The 22,123-nt window shown below is 53.7% G+C and overlaps 3 protein-coding genes across 6 annotated transcripts; 1 reads left to right on the forward strand and 2 right to left on the reverse strand.

Moving 5' to 3' along the window:
* Positions 1-151: 151 nt before the first annotated feature.
* Positions 152-6,526, reverse strand: HDAC3 (histone deacetylase 3). 3 transcript variants are annotated; one of them, XM_028484182.2, is made up of 10 exons: positions 6,404-6,526; positions 6,214-6,296; positions 4,726-4,868; positions 2,469-2,550; positions 2,281-2,337; positions 2,104-2,159; positions 1,581-1,714; positions 993-1,073; positions 550-623; positions 182-394 (listed from the first exon to the last, which is right to left on the reverse strand). In XM_028484182.2, the coding sequence occupies exons 1-10, from the start codon at positions 6,456-6,458 to the stop codon at positions 326-328; spliced, it is 834 nt and encodes a 277-aa protein (XP_028339983.1). In that variant the 5' UTR covers positions 6,459-6,526; the 3' UTR covers positions 182-325. The 3 variants fall into 3 exon arrangements, with proteins under 3 accessions (XP_028339984.1, XP_028339985.1, XP_028339983.1); XM_028484183.2 differs by lacking the exons at positions 2,104-2,159; positions 2,281-2,337 and adding an exon at positions 1,836-1,921 and having other exon boundaries at positions 152-394; XM_028484184.2 differs by lacking the exon at positions 2,281-2,337 and having other exon boundaries at positions 180-394.
* Positions 6,527-6,703: 177 nt separating this feature from the next.
* RELL2 (RELT like 2) lies at positions 6,704-10,207 on the forward strand. The gene is made up of 7 exons (XM_028484180.2): positions 6,704-7,455; positions 7,883-8,122; positions 8,516-8,581; positions 8,677-8,743; positions 9,182-9,367; positions 9,638-10,013; positions 10,130-10,207. The coding sequence occupies exons 2-7, from the start codon at positions 7,939-7,941 to the stop codon at positions 10,160-10,162; spliced, it is 912 nt and encodes a 303-aa protein (XP_028339981.1). The 5' UTR covers positions 6,704-7,455; positions 7,883-7,938; the 3' UTR covers positions 10,163-10,207.
* A 969-nt stretch (positions 10,208-11,176) lies between these two features.
* FCHSD1 (FCH and double SH3 domains 1) lies at positions 11,177-22,074 on the reverse strand. 2 transcript variants are annotated; one of them, XM_007102073.4, is made up of 20 exons: positions 20,404-22,074; positions 20,073-20,170; positions 19,435-19,480; positions 18,985-19,052; positions 18,527-18,662; positions 18,305-18,441; positions 18,143-18,206; positions 17,174-17,302; positions 16,612-16,734; positions 16,345-16,440; positions 15,790-15,915; positions 15,279-15,383; positions 14,922-15,083; positions 14,026-14,154; positions 13,865-13,948; positions 13,580-13,697; positions 13,262-13,482; positions 12,417-12,504; positions 11,454-11,509; positions 11,177-11,315 (listed from the first exon to the last, which is right to left on the reverse strand). In XM_007102073.4, exons 1-20 carry the CDS (start codon positions 20,422-20,424, stop codon positions 11,250-11,252), a joined length of 2,073 nt encoding a protein of 690 aa, XP_007102135.2. In that variant the 5' UTR covers positions 20,425-22,074; the 3' UTR covers positions 11,177-11,249. The 2 variants fall into 2 exon arrangements, with proteins under 2 accessions (XP_007102135.2, XP_023981842.1); XM_024126074.3 differs by having other exon boundaries at positions 18,527-18,683.
* Between the last annotated feature and the right edge of the window lie 49 nt (positions 22,075-22,123).

Consider the following 22,123-nt stretch of genomic DNA (forward strand, 5'->3'; position numbering starts at 1 on the left):
CTTTTTCCTTATAGAATTTATATCTACCTGTCTTGTTTGCTTACTTATTTTTTGTCTGTTTCCTAGGCTAAACTGTAAACTCCATGGGAGTTTTCCCATCTCCTAGCACAACACCTGGAACATAATAGGTGCTTAATAAAAACCTACTATGAATGAATGACCAACTGGGGAACACTGTTTAAGGTGACATTTCTGGTTTAAAGTACAACATGTAGCTATTTTTGAGTCCCAAAAGGAGGTGAGGCCCATTCCCCAACTACTCCCATTCCACGTATTGAGGCCCAAGGCCACGTGAAAACCTGGAGGAGTGGAAGGAGGGCAGGTCTCACCCATGTCCTCGAATGCTGAGGTTGAAGCAGCCCAATCGATCACAGCCCAGAGAGTCAGCTCCACACTGCAAAAAGCAAAACCCAAGGTGGCTACAGTGAGGTAACTACTCAGAATGTCACAGATGTCCTTCACTTCCCTTCCCCCACCAGCCTAGGGACTCTCCTCTTTCCTACTCTCTTCCCTCAAGCCCAGTGCCTGAGGAGGCACTGAAAGTATTACCTGGAGCACAATGCACGTGGGTTGGTAGAAGTCCACCACCTGGTTGATAACCGGCTGGAAAAGGTGCTTGTAACCTGGGAGAGGGCCAAAGATGGGCACCTGGCACCCCAAGGGGATGGGGAGACAGGGAACAAAGGGAAAAAGGGGATTCAGAGAGCGTGGAGCCCAGGAATGGGGCAACCCAAAGGGGCAACCATTGGTTCTGAACTTCTAGGTGGGGTCTGATGAACTTCTGGAGTGACTGATGGAAGCTAATGACCCTCTTCCCAGGAAAATGCACATACAATATGTTGCATACAATTTCCGGGGAGTTCATGGTCCCTCTGAAGGCCATTCATCCTTAAGGACACCTGGCCCAACAGCAGACAACACCAGGCAGAAGAGGTTAACTCAAGGAGAGAGAGAAGGAGCCTAGTGAGTGGGGAGAAGACTTCAGTACATACTCTGGTCATCAATGCCATCCCGCAGGGGCACATTGAGGCAGTAGTAGCGGCCACTCTCTGCTCCAACTTCATACATGTCACCTGTAGGGAAGTGGGGGGTGGGAGTGGCAGCAGTACCCGGGAGGTATCCACAACCCAGCCGCTTCAACCCCATCTGTACTCCGAGGGCCTCTCACTCCATCTATGTGCGCCCACCACTCACTCCCTCGAACCACTAAGTCCCTTGAAGCTTGCATTCATTCAACAGATACTTCTGGAGGGCCTACCATGAGCCAAGCTGGGAGCTAGGCACTGGGGATACAGCAGTAAAGAGAACTAACGAAATGACTGAAATCCCACCAAGCTTATATTCTTGGGAGGTAGGCATGAAAGGTGGGAGGCAGTAAACAAAACAAAACACCACAATAAATTCAAACAGCAGTGAGTATCCTGAAAAATACAAGCAGAGTGATGTGACAGATTAACGGGGTGATCAGGAAAGGTTTCTCCAAGGAGGGGGCCATCTGAGCTGAGACCTGAGGCTGAGGAGGAGAAAGTCATGGTAAGAGCTGAAGAGTATGAAGGGGACAGACATTCCTACTCCCATACCTGTGCCAGGGAAGAAGTAGTTTCCATATTTGTGGAAGGACACTGTCATGACCCGGTCAGTGAGGTAGAAGGCTTCCTGAACCCCGTCACCGTGGTGGATGTCAATATCAATGTAGAGCACCCGAGGGTGGTACCTGGGGTGAGGGCAAAGCCAGGATCTGAGGCAGAGGTGAACCCCAGGAGGAAAACCCCCCGACCCACTCCTCCCAAACACAAGGTCTGGAATTATGAAGAGTCTACTTTGGCCCAAGTCACCTGAAACCTAATACCACCAGTTCCCTAAGGGCAACCCTGGGGCTCCAGCCTGGAGGCAGGGACAGGAGAGGGATGTGCAGAGAAGGCTGAAATGTGAGCAGGCAGCAGGGAATCTGCAGCAGAGCACAGGAAGAGGCAGCCTGAGAAAAGCATCAAGAACTTGGGAAAAGCTAGTGTGGGGTGGAGGTCAGGGTCAGGGCCAGGGCAGTCTCAGACCTCCTCAGCCAAGAGCCTCTTAAGTTCCCCCATCTCTTCCCAGGCTACTTACTTGAGCAGCTCCAGGATGCCAATCACAATGTCATTGACATAGCAGAAGCCAGAAGCCTATGGTAAGAGAGTGGTCTTACAAAGAGAGGAACAACTCCTCCACCCAGCTGCCCCCTAGTGTCATCCTGACCTCCTACCCTACAGTAGCTGTTGTCTCCCCCATCTCCTCCTCACTCACCTCAAACTTCTTGGCATGGTGCAGACCACCAGCCCAGTTAATGGCAATATCACAGATCTGAAAGACAAACACCCAACTCACAGGGCTTCTCCTGCCCACCGCCAAAGCTGGGAGCTCAGGATCAGGGTTAAGTCCGTGGATTCAGGGACCCACAGGAAGGGGGAAATAGGACTTGGGGCTATGGTCACCTTGTTGTTCAGCTGGGTTGCTCCTTGCAGAGATGCGCCTGTGTAACGGGAGCAGAACTCAAAGAGCCCGGGAAACACTGGGCTGCAGGAAGAAGAGCAAGTTGGAGCCCTTTTACCTTTGTCCACTCCCTTCCTACACCTCTCTCCCTACCCCAAAGCCCTCTGATCTCCATGCTTCAATAACCCCCCTGCCCCTCCTACATACCTGAGTTACCTGCAAATTCATTTGACAAATATTTTAGACCAAACCATGTACCGAGCCTTGTGCGAGGCACTGGACGGGAAGTAGAGAAGCCCAGTGGTAGTATTCCCTAGCTGCACAAAGAGCATTTACAGGCCCCAGCTGTGGCCTGAGGGCTGACTCTGCATTCCCAGATCTATAAAGTGAACTCAGAAATAGCAGCAGCAGTAACACAAAAAACAAGAAACCTCCCAAGACAGCATGTAACTGAAAAACCCAATGGGCAGGGCAGTGTGTGCAGGACAGACCACTGCGACTGGTGTGGTCAAGAAAGGCTTCATGGCATGAAGCTTCATGGTGGTGTGAAGGCTAAGAAGGCCTTGGAGAGGCTGAATGGGGAACAAAGGGTATTCCAGGAAGACACCCTGTGCAGCAGAGGTGTGGGGATAAGGTTGGGAAGGTGCTCAGTGTCAGCCTGAGGAGTTGGCCTCTATCCTCCAGCCCAGGCTGCTTCTATTGGTAGGATCTTTCAGGGAAACGGATTAGTGTAGTGTTTAAAAACCTAGGCTCTGGATCTGAATCCCGCCACCTCCACTGACCAGTTACGTGACTCAGGCTGTTACCAAAATCTCCTCAAATTTCAGTTTATGTACTTACGCCTACCATCAGGAAAAGGACTATTACATCTCGCGGGTGGTGTGAGAATTAGGTGGATATACCAGTAATCCTTGGCATAGCAGAGTAAGTACTCAATAAACTGTAGCTGTTGTAGGAAACTATAGGATCAACAGCCGCGTTTCTTCAGAAAATAAATTCAAAGGAAAGAAGGAAACATTATAGGTTAAAAGTCTTAAGAGATGTAGCAACCAAATATAATATGTGGACCTTGTTTAAATCCTAATTAAAGTAATTCAATTGCAAAAAGGAAAAAACCTGAGCCGATTGGAGAAATTTAAGTACTGATTGCATATTTGATGATATGAAGGAATTACTGTTAATTTTTCAGGTGTGATGATATTGTTCACTTTTTTTAAAGACTATCATTTGGAGATATATAGTAAAGTATTTATGGATAAAAAGGTGTGACATCTGGAATTTGCTTTAAAATAATCTAACATAGGAGGATATAGACAAAGAAAGATTAGCCATTTGCTCTAAGTGTTGTAGCTCAATGATAGATATATGCGGGTTCACCGCACTTTCAGAAATGTTTGAAATTTTCCCTAACAAAAAGTTTAAAAATGAATTGAGTAGATGGCAGCTGTTGTGGTCACTATATTTTTGTGGATGTAGACTAGAATGGAAGCAAGGATCATGGCTTATCTTTGTTGTCCACCTTCTTCCCACAGGGCCTAACTCTGAGTCTACTTCGTATGATATGAGTTTAAGGTAAATGTGGTAGTGTCTAATCACTCTCTTGCTTTTCAAAACCCTTTGATGACTTCCCCCTACTCAAGAGGTTAAAAACCCCAATTCATAATAGGGCTGTTTACTTTTCAAAGGCCCTACCTATCTCTGTAGCCTCGATTCAGATCACTCTCAGATTCTGTGGGTGGCCTTTTTCTGTTCCTCAAATAAGTCACACTCTGTCCTACCACAGACCCTTAGCACATGTTGTCCCTACTGCCCAAGACATTCCTCCCCTCACCCTCCATCCTCCTAACTACCTTTCCTCTAATTACCTCCTACTTTCTTTAGATCTCAGCTCAATCTTTATTATTTCCTCTAGGAAGCCTCCACTGACCAGCCCCCGCCCAGGCTAGAGAATTCTCCCATGTATACACTCTCATAGTCTGTCATGTACCTCTCCTTCAGAGGCCTTAGCACAAGTGCAATATTAAAATTGTTTTGTTGTTGTTGATCATTGCGTCCCTAGCATTTAGCACAGGGCCTGGCCTAGAGCCAATGACCAATAAATATTTGTTGAATAAACAAGTGAGTAAATGATGATTCATTGACAAGTATCCCCCCTCCATCATATCTTCCCACTGCTGCCACAAGACCTCACTCAAGTACTCTCATTGAAATGTCTGGCAACAAGGTGTCTGGCATCAAAGGTCCCAGTCCTCCCCTCACCAGTCATCGCCCACGTTGAAGGCATTAAGGCTCTTGGTGAAGCCTTGCATATTGGTGGGGCTGACTCTCTGCAGGAAGTCGATGTAGTCCTCAGAGTGGAAGCGGCACATGTCATGCTGGGAGGCCTGGTATGGCTTGAAGACCTCGGATGGAAACACAAGGTGAACCCAGGCAGGGTCAGTCCCAGTCACTGGGCTGAGACTGCCCACACTGAGCCCAGACTTGGGGACTGTCCAAAACCACACACAGCAGTCCCCTCGCCCCGCTATCCTTGTTATTCTGAGACAAATGTCAGTGAAGAGAGACTCTGATTAGCCTGGTGGTTTATTATGATCAAGCCCCCTAACGACCACTGGGCTTGCCTTTTCCATCCCACCTCCAGCCCAGCCTTTCCTACCTTCTCAGACCTTAACCCCCTTCCACCTGCCCTGTTCCTTGGATCTCCTATTCCTGATTCTCTTCATACTCATCTCCCCTGGGCTCTGATTCTGTCCTCTCTCTCCTCTGAGTTCTGAATTTTGGAATCAAATAATATGGGACACAAGACAACCTTCTAATTAAAACCCAAGATGCCCAGGTGATTTATTATTTAATTATTATTATTAAAACCAGAGATTTACTATCTTTTGAGGGGTTCACACACTTCTTTAGAAATTGGACAAGAGCAAAGTTTTTCTCTCCCCAGAAAATGCTCAAAGGCACATACTGGCAAACAATTTCAAGAGAGTCAGGGATTCATGCACTAACATCACCTCAGTCTTTTCTACGACCAATTCACTTGTCTGTGCCTCAGCACAAGCAGTGGACACTCATTCATACTGTTGACTAATTCCCCTTGCAATGCATCAGGGCCGAGCAATAGTTTATAATCACATATCACTGCTATAAATTCCAGGCCTGGGACAGACAGCATGTGTATATCCAGGAGATGGAGAGATAGGTAGTAATTAAGTATAACTGTGTGTGTGGGGGGGGTGGTATTCTAGGTTGAAAAGGGAATACCCAGGACATCTCCTTCTGTCCTACACACACATACACATTTACACAGAGGGCTGCAAAGTCCTCCCTGGAGCTCTAGCTTGGAGGTGGAGAGAGGTGGCAGAGAAGGGATGGGAATGAGGGTAAACCTCACATCCAGATACAGTGATCCAGCCGCCTTCCCTTCTTTGAGGCCACAGAACTGCCCTAAGATGCTGGGGAGGGAAAAACTTTGTGTCTTCAAACCAGCCTCACTCCACCCTAACGCTAGGCCAAGAGTTGGTTCACTTGAGGTCAAAAGGTGGCCGACCTAAGGTGAAAAAGTATCTCTCATTAAGTCAGTGGATGCACCCACCAACACTCTGCATATGGGGGTGCTCCTGGTTCCTTCTACCACCCCCCCCACACTCTAGGGGTGGGTCGCTCTTGGTGCATTCAGTGCAGCCTACCCATCCCTAGGGCCGCAGCTCCTCCCCACCCTCAATCCCCAGCAGAAGCCGCGAGACTCACGATCATCTTCTTATAGAGACCGTAGTGCAGGACCAGACTATGGGTCAATGCCAAGCGATGGGGCTTCATAGGGTGACCAGCCCCTGGGGGTGAGAGAAGAGAGTTCGTCAGTACGCACCCCTGGAGTTGTAGCCCCGACCTCGAAACCTCCGCGTCCCGAAATCCCTCGCCTACAACCTTGTTCCCTCACCGTAGTGGAAGTTGCCCACGTCGGGGTCGTAGAAATAGGCCACAGTCTTGGCCATGGTGCCGGCGGGAGAAGGCCCCGCGCCTCCGCCGCCAGCCTGGCCGCCTGCCCCACCCCCGGTCTTGCGTGCTGCGCAAGCACGCAGCCTGCCTCTGCGGAACCGGGAGACCCAAGCCGGCCTCCCTTAGACCACGCCCAGGCCACGCCCCCTGCGGAGTTCCGCCCTCGCCTTGCTACGCCCTTCTAGGTTCTGGGGCGTGAGCGTCTGGCCTCGGCCGGAGGACTGTAGCTTCGGTCCTAGGATGAGAGGGCCATTTCCTTCCGGGCGGGGGTCAAATCCTCGGGAAGCCGAGCCATCCCGTCCAACTACCTGTCCCAAACGGGGCGCAGGCCATGTCACCTCTCTAGGAGGCTCCGGAGAACCGGCCACGCTGTCCCTTTCGGGTGCAGAAAGCCGGCTCCCCCCGGCCCGCTGGGAAGATTCCCTGCTACACATCCGGCCGGGGCATCTGAGGGCAGGAGCCAAGCCAGCCGTGCCCGATAGACCAGTAGAGAGCACTCTCGCCTGACTGCCTGTCCTTCTCACCGGACCCAGACTCGGCACCGCACACTCCCCCGACGCGGGGTCGGGGAAGCGGGGGGAGCGGCGCAGTCACGCGCGCATCACACTTGCGCTCACAAGCGCGCAAGGCTCTCGCTCTCCGCCCGGCACACCTGCGCTCCGCCCCCTGGTCCCGGGCCGGCGACGGTCGAAGGCTTTTGGGAACCCAGGGTGGCGGCGGCGGCGTCCCCGTTCTCTTTCCCTTCCCAGGGCTGGAGTTGTCCGGAGCCTCTCCCCGGTCCCAACCAGCCCGCATCCCTCTCCATCCTTCCCTCCCCCCGCCTGCCGCGGCACGGGTATCTGCGGCCGCAGCCCGGAGCCCTTGAGGCGGCGAGGGGGGGAGGGGAAGAAAGCAAGGGATGAGCGCCGGGAGGGCGTCGGGGGCCCTGAGCCGGACTAGGACGCCCCTGGAACCGGAACCCGAGCCGGAGCCGGAGCCAGAGCTAAACCACCGGTACCGGTGGGCCAGGTGGTCAGGATGGGAGGAACAGAAAGGCGGGAGGGGGGGTGTGTGCGCGAGAATACAGGAAGGGGAGGGGGCTGTGGAGGCCTGGCTCAGGCCGGCGCAGAGGAGGTGTGGACGCTGACTCAGGCACGATCCTTGTGCAGGCCGCCTGAGAATTCCGTCCCATCTCGCTCTGCAGTGTCCTTGGGAGGGACGGAAGCTCAGGACAAGCTGGAAAGGGGAACGTTCTGGGCGTCGGGGAAGCGGACCAGGGTCTTGGAAGACAGCTTGCGCAGCTGCGTCTGGCACCCCTGGCCCGGACCAGCACCCCTGGCACGGACAGCTCCCTGGTTGGGTAGGGGGTGGGACCAGACCTCAGAGGCTTTCCTGTCTCGGATCCTGAAGAAGGCATTCGTATCCCTCCCGCCATCTCTAGCTGCAGCCCCCTAACCCCAGGAGGCGCCCTGGCCAGCGCTCGCCCCCCAGGGCCTCATGTCGGAACCACAGCCTGACCTGGAGCCGCCCCAACATGGGCTGTACATGCTCTTCCTGCTTGTGCTGGTCTTCTTCCTCATGGGCCTGGTAGGCTTCATGATCTGCCACGTGCTCAAGAAGAAAGGCTACCGCTGCCGCACCTCGAGGGGCTCGGAGCCTGATGACACCCAGCTCCAGCCCCGTGAGTGAACAGCCTAGAACCTGGCTCAGTCACCTTTCTCCCTGACCCTTCTCCCCACAACTCTTCCTGGCCAACAGACCCAGGCCAAATCCCGACCAAGCTTTCAGGGGGTCTAGTAATGCTTTCTTGACTCTGCAAGAGCAAGTGGGTTGCCACCACCCTGAAAGCAGGGCTAGAGTAGGCAGCATGGGTGGGAAGGGCCCACTGATGAGTCCTGGACTCCCATTGATTTCCCCATCTTTTCTGCCCTGGCCCTTGAAATGCTAATGTACAGCATGATGGCAATTTGCTAAAGGGGTAGGTCTTGAGCAAGAAGCCACAGAAGCCACCAGGTAATGTACCCCCAAAGCTGACTCATTTACTGCTTCCTTACCAACCTCTTTCATCCTTCAGCTGAGGACGATGACATGAATGACGACACGGTAGAGAGGATTGTTCGATGCATCATCCAAAATGAAGGTGGGTGTATGCTGGCCCCTTGTTCCCCACCTCCTCATCTTTCTCTTGCCCTGGCCTTTGCCTCCACTGACCCCCTCTTTTCCTTCTCCCCTCAGCCAATGCTGAGGCCTTGAAGGAGATGCTGGGGGACAGTGAAGGAGAAGGGACAATGCAACTGTCCAGGTGAGCTGAGAACAAGGGCCAGTACGATTTAGCTTGCCTTGGAGAGTACCCTCTCCTCCGGCACATTCCTCTCCCAGTCTCCTTGCATGTTTGGGTTGACAGGGGAGAGTAAGGCTGGTTAACACACAGGAAGAAGGACGTTTTGTAGAAATCCTGAGTCCTTCAAACCACATCTCTCCTGTGGATATCATCAAGCCTAACCTTCACCCCTTATGCCACTCCTCTGCATTAAGCATTGCCCGCTTTTTAGCCCCGGGAGAACACATGGTCACTAATATCTTCATATTGAGTTTATTAGATAAAGACAAGAAACAAATGGTGGGGCCTGGGGGAAGTGGGGCATCTGGGGTTTAAGGAGCACGCTGAAAGAACAGGAGCAAGTGGAACAGGAAGAAAACTGGGAATGTCACCCCTGGTCCCTTCCTCCCTACTGTCCAGTGTGGATGCCACCTCCAGCTTGCAGGACGGAGCCCCCTCCCATCATCACACAGTACATCTGGGCTCCGCAGCCCCTTGCATCCACTGCAGCCGCAACAAGAGACCCCCACTTGTCCGTCAGGGACGCTCCAAGGAAGGAAAGAGTCGCCCCCGGCCTGGGGAGACCACTGTGTTCTCCGTGGGCAGGTGGGTATAGAGTGCCCCAGGGAAAGGGAAGTTGAGGTGGGGACCCCAACGGTCAGGCACCTGCCTCCAAAGGTAGGCCCTGGCTCTTTCTTTGTGGACTGTGAGCCACAGCAGAAGCCAGGCTGCACAAGATTGTGCCCCACGATCTGGTCTCCCCTGCCCTAGGCCAGAGGGAAGTGCCTATCAAACCCAGGATGTCCCTGATCAGAGGGAAGGGCCAAGCAGCCTCTGAGTGGTGGTCCTAAGCCCCAGTGTTCCCTCCCCTCCCAGGTTCCGGGTGACACACATTGAGAAGCGCTATGGGCTGCATGAACATCGTGATGGCTCCCCCACGGACAGGAGCTGGGGATCTGGTGGGGGGCAGGACCCAGGGGGTGGCCAGGGGTCTGGCGGAGGGCAGCCCAGGACAGAGATGCCTGCCATTGAGAGCCTTCCCCCTGAGAGGCCACAGCCCCAGGCCCTTGCCAGCCCCCCAGTGCAGAATGGAGGACTCAGGGACAGCAGCCTAGTCCCTCGTGCACTTGAGAGGAGCCCTGGAGCCTCTGCAGAGTCGATGCTGGGGGCTGGGGGGAGGGGCCCAAGCCCAGGGCTGGCCAGTCAAGAGGAAAATGGACAGCCAAGCACACCGGACACCTCAGATCACCAGGTATGAAGACATGTGGTGGGCTGCGGTGGGCTCAGCTCTTATTGCCCCTACTCTACGGGGCACTGATATGACCCACCTCCTGTTCTCCCACTGTTGACCCCTCCTCTCTCTCTCAGGTGTCCCCACCACGGGGGGCAGGGGGTGTGTGAGGTGAGTCTGCCTGGGCCCCAAGTCAAATAATCTCATCCTCCCACCCCCTACTTTAAACTACCTAAGCCCATTGGTTCCCTAAACCCCCAAGCTAAACTGCAGGCTTAGCCTTTGGTACATATTCCTTGGTTTGGTGGTGGGGAGTGGGCTTGTGCTCCAGGGGATAGGGAAGGTCCTGCAGCCCCTGGGGAAAAGCGGGGACACAGCTTGAATAGGAGGCAACACTGTTACCCTTCCTCTCCTTCATTGTGCTGATGGACTACCAGCTGGCAGGGCCAAGGGGTGGTTGGGCATGAAGCCCCTCCTCTCCACTGGACAGCACTGCCCCCCAGCTGAGGGACCAGCCCTACTTCCACCTGGAACTGCACGGTCTCAGGCTGGGGGACCTTGGGAGAAGTCCCACCTCCGGTCCTCAGTCTCTTCCCCTTCCCCTGCCTGCCAACAGGCCGCCTGACCTGCCTTCCCCATCACCTCACTCCATATGCTAGAGCGTGTGGCTGGGAGCAGGCCCCTGCCCTTGGTGGGCCCTTAAAGCAATAGCACCTTAGACCCCCTGCCCTCTTGGCACAAGAGGCCCAGGCCCTGGCTTGGGCTTTGTGCCCTTTATTCACTGTCAATAAATCCGCTCAGACAATTACAGCTGCTTCGCATACTGGCTCCAGCTCCTTCTGACATGCCTGCCCCCATCCCAGCCCCCAACCCCAGTGGCTCTGGCATCTGGAGTGGGGTGATTCACAGAACCAAGGTGGAGACACAAATAAGCCAGAGCCACTCGAGACTTTGGGGGATGAATTCCAGTCCCAGAGATTTCAGGGTATTTCACCACCCTAGAGATGGGGTGGTAGCAGAAGACAAAGGAGTAGTTTCAGCCCTTAGAGATGGCTGGAGGATGATGGCAAAAAAGGAGTGGGTTCCAGCCCCAGAAATGGGGAGAGAAGAAGTTTCTACCCATGAAGGTGAGAACAGAAATCAGGGAGATTCCAGCTTTTGGCTGTGTCGCTCTGGATCACCGTGGGGAGGGGTGGTCTCTGATAGCACGGAGATAGGGGCAGCAGCATCACTGGGGGAAAGTGATTCCCCCTGGCTTCAGGTGAGAGGATCTGGGTGGCCAGGATCCGGGGCTTTAGCTGGCGGGGGAGGCGGTGGACGCATCTGTAAGGAACACACAGTCAGTGCACCAGAGGCCTCCCTTGGGGATATCCCTGTCCATTCCCTCTGTCCTGCAGATAAAACAGGACAAGTTGGAGTGACCCCTCTCCAAACACTCTCCTCCAAGGGCGGGGCCCTTACCGGCCTGAGTCGAGGCGCCATCACGTCCAGGGGTCCAGGGCAGTCCAGGTCTTGGTCTGGAAATAAGAACCACAAGTCAGTCTTATGACTTTGTTTTGTTTGGTTCTGTATTTCCAGCACTTAGGACAGTGGCACTCTGTAAATATTTGTTGAATTAATTAATAGTCACTAACCTGGGTCATAATATCCATCAATCCATCCAACCTCAACACTTATTGAGCACCTACTGTATAATCGGGCCTGCTAAAGGTACCGGGGGCAGGAGGGATCTACACTGCCCCCACCCCTAATGGCTGCCAGGAACTGCATAATGAAACACCAACAGACACAATGAATGACTGAGTACTAAATCATTCAAAGTGAACAACGGATGCTGGAGAAGCGGGGTGCAGAAAACGCTCACAGGGGTTCCAAGGTCGCAGTTGGGGGCGGGTGCAGTGAAGAAAGTGAAAGTACCTTTTAGAAAAGATGGATGAGGTAACAACAAGAACAAGAAAAAAAAAAAAAAAGATGGATGAGGAAAATGATGATGCTAACCAGGTGTTTGCAGGATTCAAGAACACTAAGAGCAGAGGATGTGTATTGGGAAAACACTGTGGGAGAAACTGGCTAATTTTTAAAATAATGAGAAAACAGCTACTAATTGCATGCTTGCTATGTGCCCAGCACAACACTGGGCACTCTACAGACATCCCTTTAACTCTCACAACTCAGTGAGGGAGGGACCTTCCTCCTCACTCTGTAAAGGCCCAGACATGTTAAATCACACTAGGAAGTCATAGAGCAGAGTTTGAACAGTGGGCCCAGCTCCAAAGCCCAAGCTCTTCTACCATCATGCTTCAGAGAGCCTGATGGAGGAGGTTCCTGAGGGCAGGCAGAGGGGCTGAGTGTAACCCAGGAGTTCCAGACTTCCTCCTTCTTCCTGTCTCTTACCCTCCCAGGGCCCCCAGCTCCTCTACTCACCACCGGGCAGGACAGGTGCAGGCGACCCATCCAAGGCAGAGGTGGGTGCAGGAGGGGAGAAGCTGGGAGGGGAAGGGGATGGCAGCATCTGGGGATGAGGGGGCAAAGAGTTATTCCTGGCATGTGGGAAGGTTTCACCAGCTCTTCCTCCCATCCCATCTTCAGTTCCTGTCCCGTCACTCCCCAGTCCAGAGAGTGACCAAATGCTTGTATCTGGGTGGGGCTTGTAGGTGATACACATTTCAACAGCCAATATATATTGACACTTAATATGTCCCAGGCATTTTGCTAGCACTTCGCATGCACTAATTCATTCAGTCCTCACCACCACCCCCATGAGGTAAGGATTTGATGATTCCTATGTCAGAGGTGAGGCTCAGGTTAATCCATCTGTCCAAAATCACAGAGCTAGTTAGTGACAAAGTCCTGGCTAGAACTCCGGACTCCTATGCTCTTCTTGCTAGAACAACAGGTACCATATATCAAAGCACCTATGGGCCATTGTGCTAAGCGCTTTACTTCCATTATCTCTAATCAGGATAGTTAGCCTCCTGAAAGAGGCATTATTGTCCCCCTTTTACATGCATGTGAAGAAACAAGCTCAGAGAGGTCTAATTACTGCCTAAAGTAACAGAATAGGCATCTGAACTAAGATCCAGCTCTAAAGAAGGACAACCAAACTCTAATGAAGACTGCCTTGGTTTCCCTTTTCTCTGTGCCAAAGGAGATGGGGAGTCCCAAGCCACTATAGGGGGGGAGGGGGCATTAAGACAAATATGGGACCTCCCTGGCATGGGAGGGTCAAACCATTGGTGCCTGGGGACCCAGGGAAAAGGAAGCCTCACCTGTTCAGGGTCTGAGAGTTCAGATGGCCCTGGGGGGCCAAGTAGCTCCTCCACCAGCAGGGAGGGGAAGACCCCAACATGGCCCCCAAATTCTCCCCTCCAGAAGCCGTCATCCACTCCATCCTGGGCCCGGGGCAGCAGGCGGATAAGTGCCCCCTCGGGAAAGCTCAGTTCCTCTGCGCTCTGTCCCGTGTAGCTGTACAGGGCGCGGGCCAGGAACGCTGCGGAAGCCCAGGAGAGACGGTGAGGGGAAGAGGCGGGCAGCAGTGCCCCCAGACCAGGGCCACAACCACTCAGTAACTCTTCTCCCTTTCTTACCTGTGGGCTCTGCCCCCGAAGGATTGTCGCTGTCATGGCTGCTCTCAGAGAAGGAGAGGTCCGGGAAGTTGAGATACCGCTCAGGGACAAAGCCTACCTCACCGTGCTGGTTCCGAGCCTGCTCACCCAGCAACGTGAACAGAAAGCAGGCTTGCCTCAGCAGTCCACGGCCCTGGCCCTCCTCCACTCAGGCTTCCAGCTTTGCCTGGCTGGGTCTTTCCGGGCCACAGAGAAGCCCCTCCCACTGCCCCCTTGCCAAGGTCAGAGCCCCGGGTCCATACCCACCTTGACCCATTCGTCGGCATCTCCCTCCTCTATGACCTCCAGCCACTCGCCCTCTGTGATGGTCAGCTCATCCTCATGTCCTGCCTGGGCCCCACAAAGAAGGATTCAGGACTGGCTGTTCCCCATCCCTGCCTGTCTGAGGTCCCCACCTCCATTCACACCTGATAGCCAAACACCACATGGACAGGGCAGGGGAGGGGCCTGGTGGCCAGGGCTGGTGGGGCAGGCTCCTCAAAGAGCTCCCCAGTCTCCTCACATTCCTCAAAGTCAGACAGCTCAGCATCCTCAGCCTGGGGGGACAGAGAACAGACATCATTGTGAGGCCAGTCTCAAGCACCCACTATATCTCTCACTCCTCCATTCTACCTTTTTTTTTTTTAACATCTTTATTGGAGTATAATTGCTTTACAATGTTGTGTTAGTTTCTGCTGTATGACAAAGTGAATCAGCTACATGTATACATATATCCCCATATCCCCTAGCTCTTGTGCCTCCCTCCTACCCCATCCTATCCTTAACACTGTGGATCCTCCTCCAAGGTAGTACCCCCCATCCGTTCACCCTGGGTCACAGGCAGAACCACCACAGAGCAAGATAACACTAACAATAATCACAGAGTTACAGTATTGAGCGCTTATATGTGCCAAGCACCGTGCTAAGTATCTTATGTACATTGTCCTGTTTAAACTTCTTAATAACCCAGTGTTATTTTGCGAAACCATTAACCTCATTTTACTTAATGGGAAACTGAGGCTCAGAAAGGCTAAGTCACTTTCCAAGATCACACAGCTAGTAAGTGGAGTGGCTGGTACTCAAACTGCTTATAGTCTGCTCTCAGGACCTTTCATAACCACCATCTATACTCCATAATAAAAGTTCATTGAGAGCTCTCTATGTTACAAACTGTGCCAAGAGTCATACTTAAGTGATTTCATTTAAGCCTCACAACAACGCTTTGAGTTAGTTACTAGTGTGATTCCCACTTTATAAGCTCTGCTTTCCACTGGGGCTCTTTAGCCTCCTGGGTGTGTATGGGTAGGGAGTGGAGGGAGCTCACCGTGGGAGAGAGGTCCCTCTGGGACAGCCGGGCCTCGCTGAGCCGTCGTTCCTGCTCCACCTCATCCTGGGCCTGGGTCATGGCTGGCTTCAGCCAGCGCTGCACATCCAGGCCAGCCCCCTGCAGCAGGGCCAGCCGGGCAGCCCCCTTCACCTGGCTCACCTGACACAGGGAAGAGGGGGTCAGTCAAGGCTATGGCTGGGCCTGCCCTTGGGAGGTGAGTGGAGCCTCCTCCCCAGATGTGTCCACCCTCTACCTCCTGCCTCCAGTCTCCCCACCATCAGATAAAGGAGTGGAGGAGGGTGTTGCCGGAGAAGGTGCGATCTCAGTGGCTCTAACCCCTGGGCTGTGGCTCACCTGTGCCCGCCGGATGCTCTCTCTCACTTCCTGCAGCCGCTGTTCTATGCCTGGAGCCTCCCGCTCTGAAGCCTGCTGCCGCCTCTGCTCCAGCCGCTGCAGGACCTGGTTGGGGACGCAGAGGACAGGAGCGGGTGGAGATACTATGGGGCACAACTTACTAATAACCCGGTAGTTTCCTAGTTGTTTCACATGCATTATGTCATCTCATCTTCCCTGTGATGTGGGTGCTATCATTAGCCCCACTTTAATGATGAGGAAACTGAGGTCCAGAGAGCTTAAGTCACTCCCTCACTCAGGGTTACATAACTAGGAAGCAACAGAGCAAGATTTGAGCCCAGGTGAGTCTAGTCCCAAAGGTTATGCTCTTAAATTACTGTGCCACACTGTCGGCTTAAATTACCCTTCCCTCCCCTCCTGCCTGCAGCCCCATGACATCCCCAGTGACGCCGGGATCCCCATCTCTCAGCTCTTCTTGCCCACCCCCCGACACCTGCACTCCCCACCTCACCCGCTGCCCATGGTTCTGGATCTTGTAGTCTCGGGCAGCTCGGCTCGTCCAGCGTTGAACTTCTTTCTCCAGGCCACTCTCCCCGGCCACACCTCCTGCGCCCCGCTCCAGCTCCAGGACACACACCTGAATGAATGGGGAGCTGTCAGAATGACCTGATGCTGCTCCTTCTTCATTCCCCCTCCCTCCAGTTCCCTCCTTTTTTTCTTCCCTGTCTCCTGACCTCCAGGGTCAGGGACAAATAGGTGGGAGCACACACCTATGACTGTGGACACAGGTGTGCATTCACGTGGACACACAGAGAGTCCCAGAAGTGGGATCCAGGTTGAGGGACAGAGGTAGAATGAAGAAGATAGTGCAGTGAAGGGACAGAAGGGTAGGAGGAAGTGTGTTACTTTGTGTCCTGGTGGGAGGGAGGTGAAGTGGGGTTCTGAAACCCTCTCTCCGTGGTTTAATAGTCTCTAAGTTAAAACTGGGACAAGGAAAATGGGGAAGAGGCCTACACCACAGTCCCCTTTCCAAGTGGCCTGACTCCACCTAGCAGAGAGGTCTCACCTGATCAGTCCCTGCTGGCTGAAACTGCTGAGGTGGGGTGGGGGAAAATACTCCAGGCTCCTGAAGAAAAAGCTCCAGATCCTGCTCCCAGCTTACCTGGGAGTTGGAAAAAATCAAAGTCAGCCACTCACTGGCTCCCTCGCCAAGCCTGTCCCCAGCCTTCTTGGTAGAGAGAGGACAAGGTGAGAAGGAAAGGGGCAGACATACAGTGGTGGAGGGGGCGCTGTACTGGGAGAGAAGGGTAAAGAGGATCTCTGGGGAGCTTACCTGGGAGGTCGCCTGCCCCCCACGGTGGGCATGCTCCAGAGCCATCTCTGCAGCTTCCAGCTCAGTGCGGCTCAGTGAAGTCAGCGGGTCCCTCAGGTGTTCCAACAGCTCGCTGACCAGGGCCTGAAGAGAACCCCAAGATGCTGACACCACCCTGCCCCCAAGCAGGCTCTCTGTCCAGGTTTGAATGGGTGATGGGTATGAGGTATGGGAAATTGAGAAGGAATAAGACATTATTATTGCTTCTAATAATAGGCCCTCATGTGTACACAGCACTTAACAGTTTAAAAAGCATTTTCACATTCATTCTCTCCCTTGAGCCCCATTAGTCTTATAGAGTAGGCAGAGCAGGGGTTAGTCCTGATGAAGAAACTGGGGTTCAGAGGGGTAAGTGTTCTGCACAATGTCATGCAGCCAGCTAGAAGCAGAAGCAGAACCCAGGTATGTATCTTCTGCCCACTCTGAGCAGACTAGGTCCCCAGCCCCACCCAGCCTGATGGTGGTGGGAAGCAGGGAGATGCCCTCCCTGCTAATAGGCAGGGGTATCTAGGCTAAGACTGGCCTTGAGCACGGCCGGCAGTTCTTCCTGGTAGTAGTGGTCAAGGTGGGCATTGGTGGCCACCAAGTTGAGCAGGTACTCATTGCGGGCCGCTCTCAGCTGCTGGGAGTACTGGGCCGACTGGACAGACAGCTAGGAGAGGAACATAGGTGTCAACTGGGAGCCCTGGACCCTTGGGGTCCTTCCACGGCCAACCCAGATCCAGAATGGATTCTCACATTACTGAGATAACTGGCAAACCATACTAAAAATTTTACATACAATTCCTGCTCAAAATCCTCTAGTGGCAACTGCATACATTTAGGATAGAATCCCAACTGCTCCTTACCGTGGTCTACCAGGTCCAACATGAGCTGGCCCCAGCACCCTCTCTGAGTCTTTCCACAGTGCTCGTCCCCTTGCTCACAGTGCTCCAGCCACACTGGCCTTCTCTCAGTTCCTCGAGCCTACAAAGTTATTCCCACCTCAGGGCCTTTGCACTCACCATTGCCTCTCCCTGGAATGTTCTTCCCCTACATCTCTGCATGGCTGGCTCCTCCCTGACACTCAGGCCACCTGTTCAGAGAGGCTTTCCCTCTAAATTACACTCCCCTATTATGCTTTATCATATCACCTTCTTTACATTTATTGTGAGTCTTTGTTTATTTACTATCTGTCTCCCCTAACCAGGCTGTGGAGGCAGGAGCTCTGCTGGTAGTGTTCCCCACCATATCCCCAGTGTTTCAAACAATGCCAAGTACATAGAAGTCCTCAATAACTGCATATTAAAGGAATGAAAAACAAAGGTACTATTTCCATTTTATAGATGAAGAAAATGAGGCTCAGACAGATCAAGTTTACCAAGGTCATGCACCAAGGAAGCAGGGTAGCCTGGGTTCATCCCAGTCTCTCTGACTTATGCCCCTGGGTTCCAAACCACTAGACTAATCTGCCCACCTCTCCCTGCCCCACTCATGCCCACATCCTCTGAACCTTGGTGCTGAGTTTCTGGAGACTGGTCCGAGTGTGGAAGAGGCCATGGTCACTTCGGTTAAGCCTGTGCAGGCAAGGGAGAGAAGCGGAGGTCAGGCCCAGCCATGGCACCTTGGCTCCACCCCCCGATGCCACAGGCTTCCTAACTCCCCATGACCCCACCTGGCCTGGACATCAGCCGCCTTCTCCTGTGCCAAGGCCCACACCCGTTCACGCTGCCCATACAGCTTTCGACTTCGGCTCAGCTCCCGGACAGACTGCAGCACCTCGGCCTGTGCCCTCTGGAGGTTCTCTGCTCCCTAGGGGCATGGACACACAAGTCCTGATCCAGATCACCTCCATCCCCGAGTCAGCCCTTCCTTCACCCCATCCACTGAGCCATACCTTCCTAAGCACCTGCTCCTTAGCGCTCCGCCCTGTGCCTCCTGCCAGGTCACGGTATCGGTCAGATGCCTGGAGCCGGGCTTGGCCCCCAGCCATGGTGGCATCCAGCAGGCAGCGCCAGGCACCAAACACCATCCTGCCTCTCCCCAGAGAAAGTCTGCATTGAGGAGGGGAGCACTCCAAATCTTCACGAGTTGCCCCCCCCAACACCATGGGAGACAGACTGCTTTCCCATCCCCCTCGTCTGGGAGCCCATCAATCGATCAGCCCATTAGCTCGGCCACAAGGATCACTTATGCCCTCCGCCCCCATCCAGTGTCCTTGCTGGGTCAGCTGCTCTCCCGCTGCTGTGTCAGCTCTACCTGCCGCTCACATGCCCTCCTCATAGGTTCCTGAGGTTGAGCTCCTCATCCCTTCTTGGCTCCCTGGCCTCCCTGCCACCCCACCATGGGACCCACCTGCTGTCCATCTCGCCACTCCGGTGTCCTTCCCTCTTCAGAAATGGCCCAGCCAGTTTCTGGAGTGCCTGGTGGGAAAGTCATCACAGACCCAGCTCCCTTTCAAAGACTCTCCCCACTTGGGAGAACATACGATCAGAGTATAATGATGCCACCCACTTTGCTAAGTGCTTTACACGCATTAACTTATTCCGTCCTTACAACAACCCTGCGTGAAGGTACAGTTATTATTATTCCCATTTTACAGAGAAAGAAATTGAGGCCAAGAAAGGTTAAGTAACTTGTCCAAGGTCACACAGCTAAAAAGTACCACAGCAGGGATTTGACACAAATTTGCCTGGTTCTAGGAATTTGCTCTTGACCAGAACAGGAGTATGTGTGGAAGCACATTGCTGGTAGTGTAAAGGAGGCTAGAACAAAAGGGGAGGTCCAGAGAAAGGAGTCCCATACCTGCCCATACTCCCGTTCAATGGCTGCCCTCTGCTTGCTGTAGGATCTGTGGAGATTAGGGGGATGGGGTGGTGTTACTGTTTGGTCCTTTTCTCCCACCCTCGACCCTCTCCTTAGCCTGGGCAGGAGGGAGAGGGGAGCCAGGCCTGGAGTGTGACTATACCAGGAGGGCCTGAGACTGAAGAGAGAGTCCTTGAGATCACCTCGGGCAGCCGCAGCAAAGGACAATCTCACCTCAGTGCTCAGAGCCTCAGCAGGATCCTCCCCACCCCTGGAGAACCATCAGTGAGCTTGGAGGTGAGGACTGATGGGCGTCAGCTCAGTACAGTGTGTGCCAGCCTTCCAACAGGTCTGGAAGAGGGAGGGGGGATTCTGTCCTAAGCTTGATTGTGGGTGTGGAGGGGGCAGTGTGGAGTGAAGGGGTTTGAGGGAGGGTCCCTGTGTGTTTATGTGTGTTGGGGTGCGAGGAAGGATAATTCGTATCCGGCATCTGGAGAGGGAGGCCTAGGATGACGGCCTTGAATGGGCAGGTTGGAGAGCTCTTCACCCCCCGCCCACCCCGACAGCTGTAGTATGTTGGAGAAGAGGCGGAGCGTGTGACAGAGAAAGTCGGGGTACGTGGAGGGGGTCAGGGCTACCTGATATCCTCCAGTAGGTCCGCCTCTCTCTGCTGCCGGGTCTGAAGGATGCTCAGCTGCTCCAAGAAGCGAAGCTTCACCTCCTGGGATGGCTTCACCTGTGTGGGTAAGAAGAGGATGAAGACCCCTGGCGCAGGGACGTGAAAAACACTCCGCGCAGGGAGCGGTGAGGGGGCGGGGCCAGGGAGGAGCTGGGCTGTTTCCTCGGTTACTTCTGGGTTGGCCCTTGAACCCCTTCCTACTCTTCGTCCCCCACCGCAGGTCTGGTGCCCCTTTGGGCCGCATCACTCCCCCAGCCCGCCAGGAGTCCCCGTCCCCAGGCCAAGCTCACTTTTCGGGGCGGCGGCTGCATCTCCGCTCCGGCCCAGGCAGCAACTCGACTCCGGAACTCGAGGAAGCCCCGCCCACAGCTAAGCCCCGCCCAGGATCTGACCCAGCTCCGCCCTCGCCCCACGCCTGATCAGTCTCTTCGCTGGGCCGCGAAGCGCCAAGAGCGGCAGGAACTAAACCTCTGTTATTGCTGAGAATACCCCGGAAAGGGTCCGCGCCGCCCTGTGGACGCCGCGTCCGCTGGGCGGTAGGGGGAACCCCAGGTTTCTGTGTCAAGACGCCTGGGTTCTATTTCTGGTGGAGCGCTGCTGACTTAGCTCGTAATTATTGCTAATCATTCATTTACATATGCAGATCTCCAATCCCGATGCGACGGGTGAAGGATAGTGAGGAACTCAATCTGTAACCAGGGAAACTGAATCACTGGATGCCTGAGCGCAGATGCGTGTGATGAGAGAAACAGGGCTGATCTCAGACCTTTTCCCAATTCCCACTGAACTGGAAAAGCCAGCGTGAGTGAGGGTGAGAAAGACGCCTGGAGCCAGGAAGGAACCAGTACCAGAGGAAAAGACAGGGCCAACGAAAACGAAACCAGCGAGTGGGCATGAGCTGGGCGATGAGTGGGGACTTGCAACCCAGAAAGCCCCTATCGCCTTTAGGGCCTGCCCTTAAGATTCTACACCCCAGGACATACCCCCTATCCCCGCCCTGGCACTGCTTTCTGAGGATCTGCACACACACTTTCCTCATCCTCCTCACCCATCCATGGCCCAACACCTCCTCACCACACCCCCAACTTGGAAAAGGCAGATATCTGTGGCCCAAACTCCAGATTCACATTTCCAACAGCTCACCTGACACCACCACTTTATCTAAATAGATACCTCAAACTTTCAAACGGCTCCTTCTACCTGATCCTTCCCCAGTCACCTCCCCCAGGTAACATACTAAATGGAACCATTCTCCATCCAGTTAGGAGAGTCAGAAAGCCAGAGTCTATGTACCCTTCCTCCTACCCCCACCTTCCATCCATCAGCAAGTCCTATAGGTTCTATCTCCCATTGATCAACTTCCCTCAATTTCCAGAACCACCAACCTGGTCCAAGGCCCCATTATCAGTCTCCTGGTCTGATATCTGGCCTCCTTGCTTCCAGTCTTCCCCCTACAACCCATTGTTCAGAAAACAGCCAGGGTGATTAATCTTTTTTTTAAAAGGAAGCAAAATCTCATCCCTCTCTTCCCTAAGACTCCTCAATTGCTTCAGAATAAAATCATGGCCTACAAGGCTGTTCATCATTGGGTCCCTGCCAGTCTTTCCCCCTTCAGCCCATACTCTTCTCCAGGTCCCCACTCACTGTGCTCCAGCCACTCCAGCCTCCTTGCTCTTCCCTCAACATGCCATCTCCCTTTCCGTTGCAGAGCCTTCATGCCTACTGCCTTCCCTTTCCTTCTGGAGTGCTCCTTCTCCCAGCACTCCACATGCCTGGCTTCTTACCTTTACATTTCAGCTCTTCACAGAGGCTTTCCCCTTCCACCCAGCCCAAATGTCACCTCCACAAGCACATCACTTTGGTTTAGTTTCTTCACAGCCCTGACTTTGTTTCTGTGCGCATTTCCTGTTCCCCTTAAAGCAAGGATCCCCATATCTTTTGTTCACACTATATCCTCAATAGCTGGCACCAATTAGGTGTTCAATATACATCTGTTGAATAATTGAATGA

This window comes from Physeter macrocephalus, unplaced genomic scaffold (genome assembly GCF_002837175.3).
Source record: "Physeter macrocephalus isolate SW-GA unplaced genomic scaffold, ASM283717v5 random_139, whole genome shotgun sequence".
Classification (NCBI taxonomy): Eukaryota; Metazoa; Chordata; class Mammalia; order Artiodactyla; family Physeteridae; genus Physeter; species Physeter macrocephalus.

What these genes read in the sequence shown, in the direction of transcription:
- HDAC3 (XM_028484182.2), bottom strand. Translation starts at nt 6,458, where the DNA reads ATGGCCAAGACTGTGGCCTATTTCTACGACCCCGACGTGGGCAACTTC. An exon ending in ACCATGCCAAGAAGTTTGAG is followed by an intron (nt 2,160 to 2,280) that starts GTGAGTGAGGAG and finishes CTCTTACCATAG; the next exon opens with GCTTCTGGCTTCTGCTATGT. An exon ending in GGATGGCATTGATGACCAGA is followed by an intron (nt 624 to 992) that starts GTATGTACTGAA and finishes GCCCTCTCCCAG; the next exon opens with GTTACAAGCACCTTTTCCAG.
- RELL2 (XM_028484180.2), top strand. Translation starts at nt 7,939, where the DNA reads ATGTCGGAACCACAGCCTGACCTGGAGCCGCCCCAACATGGGCTGTAC. An exon ending in TGACACCCAGCTCCAGCCCC is followed by an intron (nt 8,123 to 8,515) that starts GTGAGTGAACAG and finishes TTCATCCTTCAG; the next exon opens with CTGAGGACGATGACATGAAT. An exon ending in CGGACACCTCAGATCACCAG is followed by an intron (nt 10,014 to 10,129) that starts GTATGAAGACAT and finishes TCTCTCTCTCAG; the next exon opens with GTGTCCCCACCACGGGGGGC.
- FCHSD1 (XM_024126074.3), bottom strand. Translation starts at nt 20,424, where the DNA reads ATGCAGCCGCCGCCCCGAAAA. An exon ending in GACCTACTGGAGGATATCAG is followed by an intron (nt 19,481 to 20,072) that starts GTAGCCCTGACC and finishes TAATCTCCACAG; the next exon opens with ATCCTACAGCAAGCAGAGGG. An exon ending in TGGCGCCTCGACTCAGGCCG is followed by an intron (nt 11,316 to 11,453) that starts GTAAGGGCCCCG and finishes TGTTCCTTACAG; the next exon opens with ATGCGTCCACCGCCTCCCCC.